Here is a 23,629-nt window from a genome sequence, read left to right on the forward strand (position 1 = left end):
TACATAACTCATTGAACTGATGTTTTCCAAAAGAGTAATGCATGCTGTCATAAGATCACACATGGGTAAAAAGTCCACTCCAAGTTCAAGGTAGAATAAGAGAACTTACTGTGACAGAGCATGAAAAGTTTCAGATTCCACAGTGCAAGTAACTTTAAAAATCTAGTACTTGCGAGTGTTGGCTTACTTAAGAGACTATCCACAATTATCTGAAAAGGGTACTAAGACACTTTTTCCCTGTCCAAGTACATATTTATGTAAGGAAGCATTTAAGAAAGAATGAATTCCAGTATTGTACATTCTTTGAGATGTAGAGGAGGAGGGAATACTTCTCAACTCATTTTATGAGATAGACCCTGACATGAAAACCGGAAGAGAAAAAAATTAAATCCCAGTAAAAATAAAAATTTAATAACAAAATTCATTATCAGTATACTGAGAAAAGAAAATTTTAGTTAATAAATGATGCTGGTACAACCTTTCATTTACCTGGAAGAAAATACAATTTTATCCTTGTCCTCTAAATACAGCAAGAAACAAAATCAAATTCTGGATGTACTGAACAATCTGTAAATGCCCAAACAAAAAGCCTCAAAACAACAGAAATCTTGCAAACAAAGCAAAACAAAACTCTAGGAATCAGAAGATCTTTCTAACCTAAAAACCTTTCCAAACCCAGAACACATAAAATAAATGATAGCAGTATTTGACTCAAGTGAAGTAGAAGATTTTGTATAGTAAAAAATACAACAAACAAGATCAGTAGAAATATAATGGATTGGGGGGAGAATATTTGGGACAGACCGTGTGTTAATGTGTATAGCACACCAGGAGGTCCTACTGACTGACAGGGAGAAATGTGGATTAAAATTGTGACGGGACATTTTCCAGAACAGATTCATACAGACTCAGAATGTGTGAAAAGGGCTAAGACAGTAGTTTTCAGGGGAATGCAAGTCAAAGTAGTAAGGAGGTAACCACTCTTCTGGGGGAAAGATAAATTTACCTTTATTTTATTACTATTATTTTTTTGCCACAGGGGAGGAGACATTTATTCTGCCCTGTAAGCACCTGAATTTACCTTTACCAGAGGGCAAAATCTAGGAAGATGTATGCACCATTGACTCATCGCTTATCTGCTGAGAATCTATCCTATAGCCGCCATCTTCAGCGTGTGACTTCAGCCTCTGGGTCTGAGGTGGTGGTTACTCACTGGAACCTTATCTTTTAAGAGTCATCCTTCAGAAAGAACGAGAGCATGAAAAAAAAGCCACTTTGTTTTTAAAAATATCCAGTCAAAGTTGCCTGCAGCATTTCTATCCCAGTACCCTCCTTGACCATAGCTAGTCACATGGTCACACGCAGCCTCAGGTGATACAGCCCAGCCCAAATTTGGTGGTGATGGTGGGGGGCCTCAGAGGAAGAAAAGGAAGGTAGATATCTGAGGACACTGGCAGTCTGTGCTGCAAACCCCCATACTGGTGTATGCGTTTTAGCTTGTGTGTATTCCTATATGATTCTGTGAACATGGCAGGAGATATGCAAATATACCGGGTTGTTAGTAAGGAATCCCCCATGCAGGTGTTAATATAGAAGGACATGGGGAGGAGAGGGAGAACAGGGAGAAGTTCAAATAAATAATGAACAGCAAGGAGCGCAGAGAAGCTAAGCAAAATAAACAAAAACTCAGCATAGAGTAGGATTATGATTATGTTTGTGTTGCATGTAAGTTATGCTTGTATATGATGTATAACAAAATTTAAAAATTAGAAAAAAAAATACTGGCAGGCACTGTGTATGTTTAAATACCACTTCTTCCCTGAATGGAATGACTTCTGAGGAGACTAGAAATTACCGTTCAGGAGAATTCCATCTCTAAGCCCCACGGATAGGGTAGCAAGAGAGGTGGATGCATTGTTCTTTGTACTATGTTTAGAAATAAGCATAATGAGTAACAATTGGCATTATGAAATATTACAAATGAACGTTTTGAGAATAGGGTACACTGGAGATGTTAATCAGGAAGAAGAATCTTAATTATCAACACATGATAATGTCCCCTGACTAGTAACTAACAGAATTCTCTAAAAAATGATTGTAACAATTAGGTATCTGAGTAGGTACAGTGATTATTATTTTAGAAATCACTTCTTCTTCGGCTTGCTGTGGTGATTGTTGAGATGTAGAAAGTGGTAGTAAGCAAATACATCATGTGGTTGTGTGGCTTTGGAAATTGCTGGGCAGTACAGATGGTTGACATCAGCAATGTTTTTGAGCTTTTCTGCCTTACAGTTGAGTTACTCTGTAGGTACAATAAGTAAAGGCAAACAATATTTCAGAAGTATGACATTTTCTACTTTATGGAAAACTTGTTGTTTGTTGAGTTATTCTCTCCATCAGAATAAATCTTGCTCTTTTTGCATGTTTTATTCCTTTTGATATGATTGAGGTGGTTGGTCAACATTAAAGCTTTGAAATGACATTAAAGGGAGTTCATTGGTATTTTAAAATATGTAGATGATGCCTGTTTAAATAACTTCAATACACCATTTTTTCCCTTACAAATTCATTAATAGTTATTATGCTATTTTATTTTGGTATTGAACTGGTTTTAGTATCAAAGGTTAAAGTTTGCACCTGCAAAACTGCTAATCATAAAAAGTACCATTCTGAATAAGAAATTTGCTCTTCTGTAAGAGTGAATGTTGAATACGTGAGTGAATAGACTGGTAAGTATTCCTTTTTTTAAAAGGAAACAAAACCCTTAATTAAAAATTCGTGAATATTCAGTTGAATAAAATGACAATGGTAATTGTCCTAAAATATAATTAGTTATGCCGTAAGCGGGCTATTTTTAAACTCAAGGAAATACTGTAATCCTAAGCGAGCACCTTCATCAGTTTTATTCACTTGGTTAGAGTGTCCAACCTCAGAGCTATTCTTTGAAGCACATACTTCAGAGAAAATGAAGCCAAATGGACTTTCTAAATAAAATTTCTTAAGGTCTAAGTACAAATTTTAGAAATTCTCTTAAAAACAGCTTGGGGGCATGTCCTCTAGAGAGGGAAGCTATCCATTTTCAGTTCCTTTACTTTGGCAGTAAGTTGTCGGTGGAATGTCTTGTCACCCATGCCTCCTATTCCTGTGGCATCCTCTCAGTCTCTTGCTGGCAGTATGCTTCTTTTTCTAGAAGTGGGTGGTTTAGCCCTGAGGTGGTGGTTCAAATAATTGAGTGGCTCTTCCGGTCCTATTAGGACTCTGACTCGGTCAGAGGATGTAAAACTCTCCTCTTTCCACTTACCCCAACTGATTCTTGCCATAAGATATTTTTGAGGGGGCAGATGGCCTAGACAGGTATGTCATTTCCCAACCTAACCTGTTTTACATCAGAGAATCGACAGATGAAAACATGTTGAACAATGGCTGATTTTAGAAATGGGGTAAAAGTACTCACGTTTCTTATGCATTGCCTTCAACAGGGCTTCTCTGCCCAGTCTCCTTAATGGCTCCGCCTTCTTAGCCTGACATCAAAAGTTCTATAATTTAGGCTCAGTTATTCATTTGTCTAAATTTTTTTTTTTTTAATTTATTTATTTGACACAGAGATAGAGAGCACAAGTAGGCAGAGCGGCAGGCAGAGGGAAAGGGAGAAGCAGGCTCTCTGCTGAGCAGGGAGCCCGATGCGAGGCTTGATCCCAGGACCCTGGGATCATGACCTGAGCCGAAGGCAGCCGCTTAACCAACTGAGCCACCCAGGCGCCCCTCATTTGTCTAAATTTTAAAACTTACTTTTAACATATATGTACCTGTGTACTTACATGTGTACATAAGTATAGTACACAGAAAAGACAAATGTGACTACAAAGTTTAATTATTTTATTCAGCAAACATGATGAGAAAATCCCCTAAAACTTGTATTTCAGGTCCAGGAAAGAAGGAAAGAAAGTACTGTGCAAACCAACTGCGGGGCAATGTTGAATATAAAGTGTTACAAGGTATACTGAGGAAGGAAAAGTTGCTGTTTTCTGGGAAGCTTGAGGAAGACTTCATGGAGGGAATGACATTTGAGCCATGAGATGTGAAGAGGCAGAGAAGATATGGAAGCAGGAAGCCAGAGTGTGTGTTTAGCTAGAGCTCATAGACCACTTGGCTGGTGGTACAGGGAAAAGAAAAGAAGGGGGTGTGTTAAAGTCACCCATGTATGTTGCTGCCAAGCCAAGGCCCAGGGAGCTACTGAAGTTTTGACCAGAGAATGCCCTTTTCACAACTGTGCTTTAGGAAAGTGAATGGGCATTGGTGTCTCAGATGGCCTAGTGGGGTGGGAGATGGGCGTGAGGAGTGTCTAGTGAAGAGGCTTTCTGACCTCAGAGGTGTGGGTAAATGAGGAACTCTGTAGGGTTATAACAGCGGGACTGAAACAAGGCAGTGTGCTGGCCTTGAATGTGGTGACTCGGTGGATGTTGAGGGTCAGGGACAAGAAGGAGTAAAGATAAGGGACTTATTTATACGTAGTGACTATTATTTTATATCGAGTGTTGAATTGTCCTAGAGCAGTGACCAACGGGAGGTGGCTGGGAGGTGGTGGAAACTAGGAAAGATCTGAGTCCTGGAGATGGACAATTGTGACTCACCTGTGTGGGAGATTAGAGCTAAATCCGGATAAAATCACCAAAGGCAAGTGTTTACCCTTAGTGAAGGCAACCTTGGGGCTGACTGGAAGAAGGCGATGATGTGGAGAGGACAGAGAAACCCTCTCCAGAGCAAGAGGAGAACCAGAACAGCAGAGTCACAGAAGCTGAGAAAACAGATGATCCTCGTGCAAATCGCTGAAGACAAAAGCATGGAATTTGCCCTTAGATTTGGTGATCCAAGGGCTTTTGGAGGAAGAATGACAATTATGTCACATTGTGACCTTTGAGATTGCAGTCTTAATGAAGGCAAATTCTGAAAGGAGGGGAGAAGTGGAAGTACAGAACGTGGGATATACGCACAATGAAAAGGTCATTGTTAAAAAAGAAGGAAAAAAGAAAAACAAATGATATTTTGTGGGGAAAGTGCAGATATTTAAAGAGCAGTTTCTGCTGGTAACCTTTAATTGGGGTTAAAAACAATTAAATATTAATTTAATTAATCTATTAAATATCACTGAGGAATATGTGTGTAAAGTACTAAATAATCTAAAAAAAGTAGGCATTCTTAATCTTAAAAAATTAAGAGAAGTCTTCAGGCAACAGAAGTTGAATCATGGCAAGTTTTATAGTGTCAGTGACTTATGGGTTATGTGCCGGTCCCTCCTCTCTTCCCCAGTTGTGCCAGGTTTTCTGTCCCAAGCAGGCATTTCTCATTAAAACCATAAGACTGTTTATTTAGAAAGTATCTTCTTTTCCTTGCTTGAGGAAGGAGAGAATCTCACACAGGCTCCACTCTCAGGCCAGAGCCAGATTCGGGGCTTGATCTCAGGACCCTGAGATTATGAGCTGAGCCAAAATCAAGAATCTGACACCTAACTGACTGAGCCACCCAGGCGCCCCTCTCATATTTGAAAAGCTGCTCAGCTTTATTTAGCTTGCATTCATTAGCTGGACCTAGACTAAGTCTGACTGAGTATGAATCCAGGCTTTATAACTTCTGTGGCTGGGTGACAGTGAGCAGGTACCTCTTTGTACTTTAGTTTCGCTGTTTGTAAAAGGGAGCTGGTGAAAGTACCCACTTGCAGAGGCCATTATGAGGATTGCGTGAACTAATGAAACAATGCATGTAAACTGTTAGGAACAAAGCTTTGCAAATTGAACGTAATCAGTCAAGTATTTGTTGTTTTTCTGCTTCTGCAATGTTTTCACTCCTTGCTGCTGCTGCTACTGAAATTGATACTACAGATGGTCCCCGACTTATGATGGTTTGACTTAATGCTTTTTTGACTTTATGATGCTGCTAAAGCAATACACATTCAGTAGAAACAATACTTCAGATTTTGAATTTTGCTCTTTTCTTGGGCTAGCGGTATGCGGTGTGATCATCTCTTATGATGCTGGGCAGTAGTGTTCTATTGCATGAGTACACCATCATTTGTTTATCCATTGATCTATTAATCACCATTTGGTTTGTTCTCAGTTTTGGCTGTTATGAATAAGGCTACCATGAAAATTAATGTACAAATTTTTAGTTGACTTATGTTTTTAAGTTCTCTTGGATAAAACTGCTAAACTGCTTTCCAAGTTGTACAGTTTTGTACACCTATCAGAAACATATGAGAGTTCAAGTTGTTCCATATCCTCACCAACACTTTATATTGTCAGTTAAAAAATTATTTTAATTTGAACAGACCTATAAACCGTAAAGAAATTGAATCAGTAATCAAAAATCTCCCAACAAACAGAAGTCCAAGGCCAGATGGCTTCCCAGGGGAATTCTACCAAACTTTTTTTTTTTTTTAGATTTTTAAAAAAATTTATTTGAGAGAGAGAGAGAGAGCACGCGAGCACAAGTGGGGAGAGTGGGCAGAGGGAGAGGGAGAAGCAGACTGCCTGCTGAGCAGGAGCCCAACACGAGGCTCAGTCCCAGGACCCTGAGTTCATGACCTGAGTTGAAGGCAGACGCTTAACTGAGCCACCCAGGCGCCCCTTTACCAAACATTTAAAGAAGAGTTAGGTTTATTCCAAATCCAAAGAGGTAAAAGATCTGTACTCTGAAACCTATAGAGCACTTATGAAAGAAATTGAAGATGACACAAAGAAATGGAAAAACATCCCATGCTCATGGATTTTAAGAACAAATATTGTTAAAATGTCTATGCTACTCAAAGCAGTCTTCACATTTAATGTAACCCCTGTCAAAACACCAACAGCATTTTTCACAGAGCTAGAACAAACAGTCCTAAAATTTGTATGGAACCACAAAAGACCCTGAATAGCCAAAGTGATCTTGAAAAAGAAGAGCAAAGCTGGAGGCATCACAATTCCAGACTTCAAGCTATATTAGTACTGCAAAGCTGTGGTTATCAAGACAGTATGGTACTGGCAGAAAAACAGACACATAGATCAGTGGAACAGAATAGAAAACCCAGAAATGGACCCACAACTCTATGGCCAACTAATCTTTGACAAAGCAGGAAAGAATATCAAATGGGAAAAAGTCTCTTCAACAAATGGTTTTGGGAAAACTGGACAGCCACATGCAGAAGAATGAAACTGGACTGCTTTCTTATACCGTACACAAAAATAAATTCAAAATGGATGAAAGACCTAAATGTGAGACAGGAAACCATCAAAACCCTAGAGGGCAACATAGGCATCAACTTTTTTTTTTTTTTCAAGTAGGCTCTACATCCAGCGTACAGCCCATGGTGGGGCTTGAATTCACGGCCCTGAGATCAAGGCCTGGGCTGAGATCAAGAGTTGGACACTTAACTGACTCAGCCACCCAGGCACCCCAGGCTGCAGCCTCTTTGACTTCGGCCATAGCAACTTCTTACTAGACATGTCTCTGGAGGTGAGGGAAACAAAAACAAAAATGAACTATTGGGACTTCATCAAGATAAAAAGTTTCTGCACAACAAAGGAAACAATCAACAAAACTAAAAGGTAACCTATGGAATGGGAGAAGATATTTGCAAATGACATATCTGATAAAGGGTTAGTGTCCAAAATGTAAAGAATTTATCAAAACTAACACCCCCCAAAACCCCAAAAAACAAAAAACAAACAAAACAAGAAGCAAAAAACAAATAATCCAGTTAAGACATTGGCAGAAGATATGAATAGACATTTTTCCAAAGAAGACACACAGATGGCTAACAGACATATGAAAAGATGTTCAACATCACTTATCATCAGGGGAATGCAAATCAAAACCACAATGAGATACCACTTCACACCTCTCAGAATGGCTAAAATTAACAACACGGGAAACAACAGATGTTGTCGAGGATTTGGAGAAAATGGAACCCTTTCACACTGTTAGTGGGAATGCAAACTGGTGCAGCCACTCCAGAAAACAGTATGGAGGTTCCTCAGAAAGGTAAAAATAAAACTATCCTACAACCCAGCAATTGCACTACCATATATTTACCCAAAGGATACAAAAATGGTGATTCGAAGGGGCACATGTACCCTGATGTTTATAGCAGCATTATCAACAATATGGAAATTGTCCATCCACTGATGAATGGATAAAGAAGATGTGATACACACACACACACACACACACACACACACGCACGCACGCACGCACGCACGCATACACACACAATGGAATTTTTTTTTTTTTTTTTGCTTGTCAAATGATCCTTTATTGAAACATTTTGCTTTGTAGTTAACTAGCTGGGCATTCCACTGCGCCACTGTTGATGTCATCTATGATGTCAGAGGGTGGTGGCCATCGACATTGCAGCCCACAGGCTGGGCAGTCCCCAGGATTTCTTTAATGGTTCCAAAGAGTTCTCTGGCTAAAGATTGGTGGCGCATCTGTCGGGCAATATTGACAATCTTATCAAAAGTGATATTTCCACTGTGCTTAATGTTTTTCTGTTTCTTTCTGTCTCTTGGTGGTTCCTTGAGGGCTTTGATGATCAGGGCAGAGGCAGAAGGTACCACTTCAATCTGGGCCTGTCTGTTCTGAATGGTCAGTTTCACTGTAATCCTTAGACCCTTCCAATCACCAGTTGCCTTGGCGATGTCATCACCAACCTTTTTTGGAGACAGACCCAGTGGGCTGATCTTCGGGGCCAGGGCAGACGTGGCACCGACTTTGCCACCGGTGTACCTCAGGTACACGACTTTGATCTCCTTGGGGTTGAACTTAGGCGGCATGGCAGAGGTGGCTGGTGTTGGATGAACCCAGATTCGGGATGACCGAAGAAAGTTGCACCTTTGCCTCCCCGAGCTGAAAGCCAAAAGCCACACAACAGAATATTACTCAGCCATCACAAAGAATGAAATCTTGCCATTTTCAACAACATAGATGGAGCTAGAGTGTATCATGCTAAGCGAAATAAGTCGGTCAAAGAAAAACAAATACCATATGATTTCACTCATATATAGAATTTAAGAAACAGAACAGATGAACATAGGGGAAGGATTAAAAAAAAAGAAAGGGAGGCAAACCATAAACTTAATGACAGAGAACAAACGGTTGTTAGAGGGGAGGTGGGTGGGGGATGGGCTAAATTGGTGATGGGGATTAGGAGAGCACTTGTTATGATGAGCACTGGGCGTTGTATGTAAGTGATGAATCACTAAATTCTACTCCTAAAACCAATATTACACTGTATGTTAACTAACTAGAATTTAAATAAAAACTTAAAAAAAAAGATCTGTTGATATACAATGCCAACTTAATTAAACTTTCTGAAGAAGAATTTCCAATACCCTTTTACAAGTTAAGAGTCCTATAGGAAATAACCAACAATAAATAATCTACTAACATAAAGATATGTATTTGTTTTATAAGCTTGGGTAAACATGAAAAAGTCATACTTTTATTTTATTTTTTTAAAGATTTATTTATTTGAAAGAGAGAATGAGAGAAAGAGAGCACATGAGAGGGGGGAGGGTCAGAGGGAGAAGCAGACTCCCCGCTGAGCAGGGAGCCCGACGCGGGACTTGATCCCGGGACTCCAGGATCATGACCTGAGCCGAAGGCAGTTGCTTAACCAACTGAGCCACCCAGGTGCCCTGAAAAAGTCGTGCTTTTAAAGACATCTGCGTATGGTATGTGGAAGCAACAAAAGTTAGATGAACTAAAATTCCAGAATGAGAACTATCTTGAAATAAACTGATACCAATTGCCATTAAAAAAGAATTATTTTAGCCATTGAAATTGTACCTCATTGTAGTTTAAAAAATAATAATAGACTTTATTTTTTTTCGAGCAGTTTTAGTTTGAAAAAATTTAGCAGAAAGTATAGGGAATTCCTAAATTACCTCCCTTCCCACCCAGTTTCCGCTATTATTACCATATTGCATCAGTATGGTACAGTAGTTAGAATTGATGAACCAGTTCTGATAGATTATTATTAACTAAAGTCCACGATTTAGTTTAATATCTATTCTTTGGGTTATATATATAGTTCTGTGGGTTTTGACAAATACATAATGTCACATATCCACCGTTATAGTATCATATAGAATAGTATGCCCTAAAAATCTCCTCTTCTCCATCTCTTCTCTCCCTTCCTCCCCTGAACCTCTGGTACCACTGATCGTTTTACTATCTCTTTAATTTTACCTTTTCGAGAATGTCAGATAGCTGTCCTTTCAAATGAGACCAGCAAGTTCAGGGTGGTATGGCCATAGACCAGATGAGGTGGCCTTTCAGAAGGACTTCTTCCAATTAGCAATGTGCATTAAAGTTTCCTCCATGTCTTTTTCTGGCTTGAATTCATGGGTCTAATTTGCATTTTCTGATGGCTAATGATAAGATCTTTTCATATGCTTATGGCCCATTTATGTATTTTTTTATGTGAAGTATTTGTTTAATGCTATTACATTTTTAAAAGATTTATTTATTTTAGGGAGATAGAGAAAGCCCAGGGGGAAGGGGCAGAGGGAGAGGGAGAGAGAGTCCTAAGCAGACTCCCGACTGAGCACGGAGCTGGACATGGGGCTCCATCTCACAACCCTGAGATCACGACCTGAGCCATAACCAAGACCTGGATGCTCAACTGAGCCACCCAGCCGCTCCTCATGCTACTACATTTGAAAAGAAATAAGGTTTTTTGCCATTTTATTATTATGTTGTAAGAGCTCTTTTTATATTCTGGACACAATTATATTTTATATTCTAGATACTTTTTATATTCTGGATACAAAGTATGTTCTATTCTGCATACAAATGGAAACTTTGTTATTTGATATATACATAATTAGGACATCTTAACATAGCTAGGATGAATTCCTCTATCACTATAAAATATCCCTCTAATCATAGTTCTTTTTTTTAATTTTTAAATTTTTTAATTTATTTTATTTTTTTAAAGATTTTTATTTATTTATTCATGAGAGACAGAGAGAGAGAGAGAGAGAGAGGCAGAGGGAGAAGCAGGCTCCCAAGGAGCAGGGAGCCCGATGTGGGACTCGATCCCAGGACTCCGGGATCATGACCTGAGCCGAAGGCAGACGCTTAACCATCTGAGCCACCCAGGCGCCCATCATAGTTCTTTTCTTGGTTTGTGTGGCATATCTTTTTGTACCCTTTAATTTTCAACCCATTTATGTCTTTATATTTAAAACAGATCAGTGGTAGACAGCATATAATGGGGTCATTCTTTAAAAATGTAGTCTAACAGTCTCTGTGTCATTTATTAGAGTGGTTAGTTCATTTAAATGTAATTATTGATATGGCCAGTTGGCTTTCAGTGTACTTTCTTGATATTTGTTTCCACGGGGACCTTCTTTTTTCCCACTTCTTTGTTGTCCTATTTTCAGTTATTAATTTAAAAAATTATTTCGTTTAAATTTTTCTATTGAATTCTTAGCTATATATGCTTTGATATTTTTCTTTATTGGTTGTTCTAGGGCTAAAACTGTGCATCGTGCCCCGTCAGAGTCTATGTAGTCAGTACTGAACCACCTCACACTGGGCCTTTCCCACACTCTTCTTCCCACGTCGCAAATCTAATAAGTTAAAAATAGTATAATTCAGTTTAACCCTGCCCCGATTCTCTGTGCTATTGTTGACATAGTTCTACATACATTAAGTACATTAAGCCCCACCTTCCAGTGTTGTTAATTTTGCATTAAATAGTTGTCTTTTGAGGAGATTAGGAGAAGAGAAGACCGCTCTTGTATTTATCCACTTATTTACTCTTTCAGGGACTCTTCTTTCTTTCGCATCTGAGTTTGTATCTGGTATAATTTCCTTTCATTCTGAGGAACATCTTTTATTATTTCTTGTAGTGCAGTTCTACTGGTGACAACTTCTGTTAGTTTTTCTTTTATCTGAAATTTTTTTTTTTCTTTCCCTTTCAGCACTTCTAAGATATTATTCCTTTGTCCTCTGGCCTCTATTGTTTTGCATGGGGAGCAAGCAGTCATTCTTACTATTGTTCCCCTGTAGATAATGTCTTTTTTCTTCTGGCTGTTTTTAAAATTTTCTCTTTATCTTTGGTTTTCAGCAGTGTGACTGTAAAACACCTAGATGTTGTTTTCTTTGTATTTATCACATCTCGGAGTTGACTGAGCATCTTGGATCTCTAAGTTAGTATTTATTTTTCTCAAACTTGGGAAGTTCTTGGCCATTATTTCTTTAAATATTTTTTCTCCCTTTTGTCACTCCCCTCTTTAGGTATATTAGATTCTTCGATTTTGTTCCACAGCTGCCTAAAGTTTTGTTCACTTTTCATTAATTCTTTAATCTTTTTTTTTTTTCCTCTCAGATCATTGGGTTAGATCATTTCTATTGATGTGTCATCGAATTTACAGACACTTTCTTCTGCCATCTCAAATGTATTGCTAAGCTTATCTAGAGATTTTTTCCCTTTCAGTTAAGTTATAATTTTCTTTTCTGGAATTTCTACTTGTTTCTTTTTACAATTCCATTACGCTGCTGAGATTCCTTATCTGTTCTCTCATTAAAATGAATTTTTAGTTTTTTGAATATATTTTCCTTTAGTTCTCTGCAGTATTTATATTAACTGCTTTAAAGTCTTATGTGCCAATTAGGTTCATCTTGGGCCTTATTAACTCCTTTTACTTTTTTGTTCTTGCCTATAGATAACATTTTTTTCATGTTTATTAATTTCTGTGTAAAGGACATTGTCATTGTGGATGATACATTTTAGAGACCTCTAGATTCTGTGGTTTTCTGCCATAGAATTGTGATTTTTATTGTTATTGTTCTTATGGGCTGTTCAATTATTTGGTCAGTTACCTCTAACTTGTGTAAACTTGGCTTTACATTCTATTAAGGCAAATATGTGGAAAGCCAAAGATATCTCCCAAACTCCTCCAACATGGCAGGATCTAATCTACAAGCTCTGTCTCTTCTGAAGATCTTACAAAGGCTTGCTTTTAGACTTTATTGTCTAGGTTTAGGATAAGCCTAAAATGTGGCCTTTGTGGTGTGTCAGCTAGATGCCCAGGTATTCCCAAGTTGTTAGGAAGATGTCTTCAGTTTGCTTGGGCTGGGCCTTCAGTATCTCACAGTACCATCTAATCTGTGGTATCTGTTGTATTTTCTACCTTACAGCAGCCAGGCTTTGTTATTTACCCAGTGCATGCACCTGGTGCGCCAGAGGCGCACACGTCCCAGCCAATGCTCAAGGACCGGCAGGGGCTCCTGCTGGCAGTCCCCGTTTCCCTACTGCCCTCTCCTTAGGATTCCAGCTTCTTCAGCCGTCCTGAACTCTGACCTTTGCCTTCCCAGTTCAGGAGAGCTTTGGGGCTCTATGTGGGCTGTGGTTGTGCCCATGCAGAGAGCCAGAATGATAGTGGGACTCAGCTTAGGAGGATGACAGTATCACACTGCCTGTTTCCTAATACCTGGGAATGGTCACCTCCTATATTTCATCCCATTTTGTGCTTGTTAACAGTGGGAGGTGAGTTTGGTACTAGTTATTCCATTATAACCTGAAGTAGACCTCCATGGTTCTTCAGTTTGAAATTGATAGTGTATATACTGAGCCCAGTTAAAGAAAACTTAAATGTTGTTTGGAATCAGACTTACTGGGTGGGGGGGGGTGTCAAACCAATTAGAAGTGCTATAGTCAGTCTTTTAATTTCAGTCTTTGTGTTAAATTAAGCAAGGCTGTTTCCTGTCTTTCCATATGCATATGGTATATGTATATGGATGCACATAGATTTACACATATCTATATGTTGTGTCCTGTATTGTCTTTATATACTATACTAATAAGATTGTTCTATATTCTAATCCTGATAACTTATCATGAATCAATACCCAAGTATAGGCAGAAATATAGGACTATTTTGTGGTGTCAAGGTAAGAGTTTCCAGAAAAGAGATACTCTTTTATTATTACTATTTTAGGGTGGCAGTAGAGAAACTTTCTTTTTAATACTACCCTTATGATAACTTGGTGTTCTCTCTCTTAGCCAAGTTATCAAATGTTACATTGGCAATATTGGGACAAACCACCCCCCTCCTAATAAGATGGAATGAAAAAGGACACAACATCACATTAGTGTTAATCTTGCTAAAATCTAATAAGTCTAGTCATCAGGAAACATTAGACAAATCCAAATTGAGGGACATTTAATGATTGGCTGTACTCTTCTAAAATGTCAAGGTCAAGAAACACAAAGAAAGGCTGTCCTAGGAGATACAGTTGATACGATACCTAAGGGTAATGCGTGATCTTGAATTGGATCTTGGACTGGGAAAAAAATACCTACTAATGGCATTATTGTGATAATTGATAAAACTTGATTATAGACTGTGCATTAAGTAATATTATTGTGTTCTATTACATTTTCTGATTTTGATAATGACTGTGGTTATAGGAGATAGCATCTTTGTTTTAAGGAAATACACACTGAATTTTTTAAGGACAAAGGAGCATGATGTCTCTAGCTTTCTCACAAAGGGTTCAGAAAATAATTTTATTTATGTCTATGAATAGATATAGGTATAAGAAATGATAAAGCACATCAGGCAAAATATAAACAGTTTGCGAATCTGGGTAAAGGGTATATGGGAGCTCCTTGTACTATTATTGCAACTTTTCTTTAAGTTTAATATTATACCAAAGTGAAAATTTTTTATAGCAGAAAACTCAAATTTAGATATATCTCTATGGTTGCAAGAACAGAGATCCATCAAATTTCCCTGAAATGAAAAGGAATGCAAAAACCCTTCGAATTCAGGTACTCCTACTGTCACGGACACTGTTGGAGCCTGAGCTTGCTTACTTCGAATTTCAGACGCTCTGTGGTTCTAGTCTTTGCTATGTTGGCGTATGTGCCCTGCTCTCTTCTGTATAATGGATTCATCTGCTTTCTCTCAGTTGCTGCCCCTCTAGGACTTGTTTGGTCCTCAGAGTCACTAACTTGCTGTCCTAGTTCAGATTCTTGAGAGAGAGCATCGGAATGATTATTCTCTGACTAATGGATTGGTTAAGCACGTGTCAGGTGTTTATTCCTAATCTGGTCAACCAAGATTGAAGTGGAATGGATGGGAGGAGGTGGGTTGGGTTATGGCAACAGAGATCCATGGCATTTAGGGCTGGCTCTCAGAAGCCGAGGGTATGACAAATTCTCTCGAAAGTGTTAGGGAAAGATATGGCAATGAACCGTGTCTCCCATGTCTGCCCAGCCTGCTTATGTTGCTTTTTTGAGTTTGATTACTTTTTAATAGACTCCTAAAATGCTTCTGTTGAGGATCTTCACATGGACTTAGACCACCCGGCCCCCTTTCTGCTAAAATGAGGAAGAAGTAACAAAGGGAGTTAGAGGCAAAAGAATGGAAACGTTGACAAGTTTTTCCTTGAGTGTAGTAAATGGATGACTGCTTTCCTCTCCACCACTCAGTGTTTAAAAGATCATGAGATTGTGTTAACTTTGGTTTGTGAAAGTTTTAGATTTTATTTTACTATGTTGATTTGATAATGCCTGTTTATCTTAAGTTCAGATTCATTACTTTTTTGAAACAGCAATTGAAAAATATAAAGTGTATTTCAGAAATTTTCAAGAGAGTATTTTGACAGTACATTTGTAATATTTTAAAAGAAAATTTTCCTGAAGGTTGTAGACTAATTTTTTTGAGCACCTGCTTTGTGCCAAGCATTGTCCCGAGTATAGTTACTTAAGTGATATCATTGAAGATAAGCTTCACAGCTCATTGAGGTAAGGGTAATTAATCTTAACTAGCAGGAGAGGAAATAAAATCTCAAAATGGTGACATGCCCAAAGTCACAACAGTTAATGTAGTGGGATTCGAATTCGAAATAGAAATGAGGTCTGTCAGCCTCCAATGTATATACTCTTTCAAAGGGTAAGGAATCAGGTGGTCAAACACTTTCACATTTGAGATAATCAATTTCATGTTGTTCATTTTAAAACCTGTCACTGTTATTCTTTTAATTCTGAGATGTGCCCATTATTATCAACAAGGATTGGCTACATTTTGTCTGGCTTCTCTCAGAACACTGGTACAGTAGGTGTTGGTTTGATAAGGATAGGAATTGTTAATGAATGCTCGAAAGGAGATCAAGTTACTTCCTTGAAGTAGTCAGGGTCTATGATTCCAGGACACAGAACTGGAAAATCTGTTAAGAGAAATGTGTGATTATCAGTAGTATGCCATAATTGTGGACATCCACTCTCAAATTGTCATATTTAAGTATGTAGGTAAATAAGAGTAGTTTTAATGAGCATGTAGATTTGAGAAAAAAAGTAAAAAGGTTGAATAGAGGCTCAGAAATAGTAAACAAAGGCTAAACTACCATTGGATTTAGCAAAATATAAATTTAAGAGGACTTCTTTTGAGGGTGGAGTGGGGTGGGGATAACTGCTGAATCTGTGTTTAGTAGTCTCTGTTTTGCCTGTCCAGTGAAATTTATTTGAAAGTTAGCTTGGTAGTAATCAAAGAATGTAACCAAAGTTTTGGTAAGATGATGTGATTGCTAGACCAGTGGCCATAAGAAAAAAGTGGAAAATGATACTGTCACATCGGGTATTATTTTAATTTGTGTGCTTTTGCCAAAGGGAAAAGTATGTTAATAACACCTTTAAAATGTTTTTCTTGAAGTTGGACATAAAAACAAAAATGCTGGAAGCTAAATGTCATGAGGAGAAGCTTAAACTGCAGCAGAAACATGATGCCGACGTTCAGAAGGTAGGGTATCTGCCAGAATATTCTAGGTCTTGTAACCATCGTCCCACCGTCCACTTATTTATGTACTTATAACAGTCTGTGCTATAAATGGATTTTGCTAAATTAATAATTTGGCCAAAGTTGATCTTTAAACTTCATCTTCTAAACAAATGTGTCTACGTAAATATCCTTATAGTTTCAACTGCCTTTTAGTTCTTCCTCTGTTGTTTGAAGGCTGGCCTTCTTATAGTCCGTAATCTGCATTCTACCATGACCTTTCGTGAAAGCTGAAGTAAGAGATCAGTTGTAAACACTAGCGTTTCTTTTAGTCTGATAGTCTGATATTCTTTTGGGTTTCTGGAAATTAAAATTTTCTTTTTAATTGGAAAAGGAACTTTTGGATTTAGTTCTGTTTGGTATAGACTGCGTGCATCATGACGGTAGCATGGAATATAGGCTTCTTTGTTTACTAGCTCATTGGATTTATGCCTTTTAATGTTTCAGTTTGCTTTTTTAAAGAAAACTTATTTTTCTTCTTAATGGGCACAGCACCAATAATTAATTTATTATTATCCCACATGGAATTTGAATGATTAGTGTATTTTAGTATTGATTTAAAAAGCTGAGTGGTATTTTTATATATATTAATACATGAAGGTTAATCCAAATAGAAACTTGGCATTTTCTGTTTCATGGCAAAGCCTCCCAAAACTGAGTGACAGAGATGGTGGCAGGGACTTGAGGCCACACATCACATACCCAAGCTTTCTTAAAAGCTGAAAATATATTAATATTTAGTCAGGTGCCTATTTGGCTCATTTTCTTTAAAAGCAACAAGAAAGAAACCACTGATTGAAAATTAGAAAGAGAAAAAATATTGAATTCTTTTCCTTTTTCTTTCTTCTTTCCTATTCACATTTTAAACGCCAGTATTACTTTCTGCTCTTACTAGAATTTTACCTTAGCTTAAATTGGTTAGATAAAAACAGCTCTCTCTCACAAATATGTTAGAGATTTAGTAATGTAATTTTAATATAATATATATCCAAATGAAATAGAATCTATTGATGTATAAGATAAATAAGTATAAAAACATATTTGGAAAAATCACAGTAATAGAATTTGAAATAGGCTTCTCGGTATGTCCGTTACAAAAATCTATTCTAAGAAAAGCATTTAATAATAAAATTCTTTCCAGGAATTCCTCTTTTAACATAAATTCTGCATGAAAAAAGAAAGCAATGCAACTAGTTTGAAACCAGCCAGGTAAAATATAAATAAAATCCTTGACCTTATGCCCGATTTGGAAAGTATATTCATCAGTTTGTTGCTTAGATGGCATTTTCTAAGTGTCAGGAATTGGGAAGGAACAAAATTAGTGTTATACCTTTTTACATACATTCTTTTTCCTTTTTTGCTTCTTTATGAACATTAGAATCAAACTAGCTCCTTTTCTTATTTACCAATCATTCTTAGAGGTGGAACTAAAACCATGAAAGGTAAAGTAAAATGCTGGTAATAAAAGCACTAAGAAAAAGTTGGTTAGACGGTGGTGAATAATGCCCCCTGCCATTTTTTTTTTTAAGCTGAATTTGGGTGTATAGGAAATATACTCCAACTGTAAGAAAAGTGGGTATTCATACTCCTGCCTCAGTTCGGTTTTCTTTTTTCCCCTTTGTTAGCACAGTTTTGGTCCTGCTTGCTGGCTACTACATTTTGGTTATTTCTCCAGGTTTTCCTTTCTCTTCCTTTTTTTTCCTTCTTTTTTGTGCATGTGTGTACAGATGTATTTAGGAGTATAAAATTATGATTAAATCTTATAAAACAATTCATTTAAAACTTCTGGCACAATGCAATTAATGATGTAAAATATTCATGCAATTTTTGACTTATTTTGAACTGATTTTTTTGATTCATAATAGCAGAACTAGATATAAAAGAAGCCTAATACAGCTCATCTTCCCATGTGTCGGGATTCTTGTTATTGTGCATGAAAAAGAAAGGACACCAGAGGGAGGGAGGATCCAGGGACCACTCATCTAAAGTTGTTCTGTCCCAGTGCAGGGGGGGGGGTGGATTGTGCTGCTCCAACATGCCGATTTCCTGATGGCTTCTCTCTGCTACTTTATGACCCTTTAATCTCTGAATTGTATTTTAGGGAATCACCTAATTTATTATTTATATTCTCAAAACTTAATATATGAAAACTGGAAGCTGATAACATATTTCTTTCAGTAATCAATTATTCTAGTATATTTGATATATTCTCAGTGCACTAAAATACAATTTTTACATCTTTTTTTGGGAAACCATTTATGGGATTAGCTGAGAGATTTGCAAAAATATTGTGCTTGTTTAAGAAAGTTATGTATAAAAAGTAGTTTACTAAAACATTTTAAATTCATTTGCAGATTTTAGAAAGAAAGAATAATGAAATAGAAGAATTGAAAACTTTATACAAAAAGAAACAAAATGAGATGGAGGAGACTATTAGAAAACTTGAAAAAAAAGGTGATGTTGTATGGTTACCTTAATTTTTTAAAAACATTTCCATTTTATTTTAGGGGCTGTATAAAGTAAAATTTTATTTTTGACCTTTTAACATGGCATGGGGATGTTTGTGTGGGCTTTCATACAACTGAGAAAAAACTCTGTGTGTGTGTGTATGAAGTGTGTGGTGTGATACGTGTGTATGGTGTGTGTGTGCGTATGGGGTATGTGGTATGCGTGTGGGGGGGTATGGGGTATGTGGTGTGTGTGTGTGTATGGTGTGTATGTGTAGGTGGTGTGTGGGGGGTATGTGGTGTGTGTGTATGTATGTGTATGTATGGGGTGTGTGGTATGTGTATATTTGGGTGTGTATGGTGTGTTTGTGTGTATGAGTGTGTATGGGGTATATGGGGTATGTATGTGTGGGATATGTGGTGTGTGTGTGTATTGGTGTGGATGTGCAGGTGGTGTGTGTGTGGGGGGGGTATGTGGTGTGTGTATGTATGTGTATGTACGGGGTGTGTGGTGTGTGTGTGTGCATAGGCACGTGTATGTATGGGGTGTGTGGTGTGTGTGTGTAGGCACGTGTATGTACAGGGTGTGTGGTGTGTGTTTGTGTAGGCATGTGTACGTATGGGGTGTGGGGTGTATGTGTGTGTAGGCACATGTATGGGATGTGTGGTGTGTGTGTGTATGTACATGTATGTACGGGGTGTGGGGTGTGTGTGTGTGCATAGGTACGTGTATGTACGGGGTGTGGGGTGTGTGTGTGTATGTACGTGTACATATGGGGTGTGTGGTGTGTGTGTGTAGGCACATGTATGAACGGGGTGTGTGGTGTGTGTGTGTGCATGTAGGCACGTATATGTATGGGGTGTATGGTGTGTGTGTGCGTAGGCACGTGTACGTAGGGGGTGTGGGGTGTGTGGTGTGTGTGTGTATGTACATGTACGTACGGGGTGTGGGGTGTGTGTGTGCGTAGGTACGTGTACATACAGTGTGTGTGGGGTGTGTGTGTGTAGGTACGTGTACGTACGGGGTGTGTGGGGGTGTGTGTGTGTAGGCACGTACGGGGTGTGTGGGATGTGTGTAGGTATGTGTACGTACTGGGTGTGTGGGATGTGTGTGTGTGGGCACGTGTACATACGGGGTGTGGGGTGTGTGTGTGTGTGTGTGTGTGTGTAGGCACGTGTACGTACGAGGTGTGTGGTGTGTGTACGTGTATGTATGGGGTGTGAGGTGTGTGTGTGTGTAGGGATGTGTACGTATGGGGTGTGAGGTGTGTGTGTGCATAGGAATGTGTATGTACGGGGTGTGTGTGTGTGTGTAGGCATGTGTATGTACGGGGTGTGTGGTGTGTGTGTATGTACGTGTATGTACGGGGTGTGGGGGGTGTGTGTGTGTAGGCACGTGTATGAACGGGGTGTGTGGTGTGTGTGTGTGCGTAGGCACGTGTATGTACGGGGTGTGTGGTGTGTCTGCATAGGCACGTGTACGTACGGGGTGTGGGGTGTGTGTGTGTGTGTGTGTGTAGGCACGTGTACGTACGGGGTGTGTGGTGTGTGTGTGTATGTACGTGTACGTACGGGGTGTGAGGTGTGTGTGTGTGTATGTACATGTACGTACGGGATGTGGGGTGTGTGTGCATAGGTACGTGTACGTACGGGGTGTGGGGTGTGTGTGTGTGTGTAGGTACGTGTATGTACGGGGTGTGTGGGGTGTGTGTGTGTGTAGGCATGTGTACGTACGGGGTGTATGGGGTGTGTGTGTGCGTGTTGGCACGTGTACGTACGGGGTGTGTGGTGTGTGTGTGCGCATAGGCACGTGTATGTACGGGGTGTGTGGTGTGTGTGTGTGTGTACGTGTACGTACGGGGTGTGGGGTTTGTGTGTGTGTAGGCACGTGTATGTACAGGGTGTGTGGTGTGTGTGTGTGTGTAGGCACATGTACGTACGGGGTGTGGGGTGTGTGTGTGTGTGTAGGCACGTGTACGTACGGGGTGTGTGGGGTGTGTGTGTAGGTACGTGTATGTACGGTGTGTGTGGTGTGTGTGTGTGTGTAGGTACGTGTATGTACGGTGTGTGTGGTGTGTGTGTGTGTGTGTAGGTACGTGTATGTACGGTGTGTGTGGTGTGTGTGTGGTGTGTGTGGTGTGTGTGTGTGTGTAGGTACGTGTATGTACGGTGTGTGTGGTGTGTGTGTGTGTGTGTAGGTACGTGTATGTACGGTGTGTGTGGTGTGTGTGTGTGTGTGTGTAGGTACGTGTATGTACGGTGTGTGTGGTGTGTGTGTGTGTGTGTGTGTGTGGGTATGTGTATGTATGGGTGATGGTGGTGGCAGTGGTGGTTGGTTTGGTTAAGGAGTTGAATGAGTCTGTCACTGTTCCTCCTTCTTCCTAATTCTCGCTCCTTATTGGACTGGAGCTGCCCTGGGTGGGTTATAGATTAGAGCTTACTGGCTTTCACAGGGAAGTCTAGGGAAATTACTCCTTTTGGTCTAATAAAATTCATTGCATTAAGTATCTACTTTAAGCCTTGTGGTATATGCTGGTATCGTGATTGACAGAACAAACCTTTAAAAAGTATTCCCCATTTCCACTTCCATTACAAAGGAAAAGAAAGCATATAATCAAGTGTAAAATTGACTACGACTGTAGGTTAAACATTGAAATGCAACAGGTAGGCAGAGAGTGAGTGTTGATGAAAATATGTTTTGGAGAAAGGAACTTTAAAAGTTTTGTAAGATTTGATTAGTTCGAGAGAAGAGTTCCAGGTACAGGGATAGGAATGCTGTGTCGTCAGGTGTAGCAAGGATGCTGCAGAACCGCTGGGCTGGAGGGGATGGTCCCGTGCATTAGGAGAAGGATTGCAAAGGACTAGACACAGGACTTGTCCTGACTTAAGCATGACCTTGAATTTCAGACTTAGAAGTTTCAAGTTTATCCCGTAGATGCTGGGGAGTCAGAGAAGATCTTTGAGAGGTGAGCCTTAGGACCTCATGTTTTAGGAGAAGTAGCCTGGTAACGGTGGGTGTGCCAAACAAAGTGAGGCTGGTTTCTAGTCTGTTATAACAGAGGCAGCATGAGGAGAGAGAGAGTGAGGGAGAGTGAGAGAAAGAGAGAGAGAGCAAGAGTGCATTCCACTTAGAAACACGGGCTCTAATCTCAGCCCTGGTGTTCAATGTCTGCTATAGGACGTCAGGAAGTTTCTGGGCCATGGCTTACTCATTATAAAATGGTGAGGTTGGAATAAATAAGATATAAAGTCCCTTCCAACTCAAGGATGTTCTGCTTCCATGCTTTGGTAACTTTACATGTGAGGTGGTAAGGACCCGGAATACCTGAATGATGGCGGGGGGCGAGGAGGCTGGTGAGAGTGGAAGGGAAGAAGACATTTTGGAGGATGTGGTGAATGGTAAGATATAAGCGATGGGAGAGCTTTCTGTTTAGGGTTTCCATATGGACCTTCCTGGCTCTCTCCCAAACCACCAAGCCTGAATGTATCTGAGAGAGTGGTAATGCCCTTGAAATTTAGGGTGGCAATTACATATATAAGTTAACTAATGAAATAGATATTTTTAGGTTTATTTCCAGCCTTAAATGTTGGTGAAAGTAATTAGAAATTTGTTCAGGTTCTTTTGCCAAATATCAGTGGCTACAAAAATATTTAAAATTTTTTTCTAGGTTTTCGTTTCTTACCCTGATTCAAACCAGGCAATTTAAACATGCCTAAGGTTTAAAAATAATATTTCCTAAGGCTTTTTGAATTGCAAACAGATCTTAGTTTTAATTTTGGGATTGTGAAGTAAAATGTTGTAGATGCTAAAAACTAGTATTAGGTTAACTTGGATTCTTCGCCTTTTCCCCTCCTGTGTTGCATAGTTGAAATACATGAGTGAAAGAAGTTTCTATGTAAATGTTTATGAAAATTTTGCAATCTTCAAGAAAGTGAAGAAGAACATATTCAGTAAGCTAGGAAAATAGTACGTTCAAGCAAACGTACAACTGAATTTATTTTACCCTCCAGAATTTATTTTACATGATATATTAAACAAATTTTCACTTAAATCAGCAACAGTTCCTTAAAAAAGGAAGATAGAAATTTAAATGATTTATAAGGGAAATGTTTTATATATTTAAAGTCTATTTTGTTTCAGTAACATAAACCTTGGCAATGATTTTAACGTATCTAGGAGTGATCATATATTGAAATGATGAGTTCCTCCATCTACGTATCCAGGACACATCTTTTTGAGTACTTGCCTGTGTGGCAGTGTTTGTTATGCCCTGTAGATAAAAAGTTGAAATATCTTTCTCCTCAGGAGATAAGCAAGTAAGCCATTATAACATATAAAGTAATAAGTGATTTATT

At 38.9% G+C, this 23,629-nt stretch overlaps 1 protein-coding gene across 5 annotated transcripts in view; it reads left to right on the forward strand.

The window, feature by feature from the left end:
- Window positions 1–23,629, forward strand: part of CEP112 (centrosomal protein 112) — a 437,815-nt gene that overhangs the window by 67,895 nt on the left and 346,291 nt on the right. For all 5 annotated transcript variants that reach the window (XM_027625475.1, XM_027625473.2, XM_027625474.2 and 2 more), the window contains exons 9-10: window positions 16,704–16,790; window positions 19,181–19,280. In XM_027625475.1, the coding sequence (XP_027481276.1) occupies window positions 16,704–16,790; window positions 19,181–19,280 (187 nt within the window). The remainder of the gene's footprint in view (window positions 1–16,703; window positions 16,791–19,180; window positions 19,281–23,629) is intronic.

The sequence above is a fragment of the Zalophus californianus genome, chromosome 16 (genome assembly GCF_009762305.2).
Source record: "Zalophus californianus isolate mZalCal1 chromosome 16, mZalCal1.pri.v2, whole genome shotgun sequence".
Lineage (NCBI taxonomy): Eukaryota > Metazoa > Chordata > Mammalia > Carnivora > Otariidae > Zalophus > Zalophus californianus.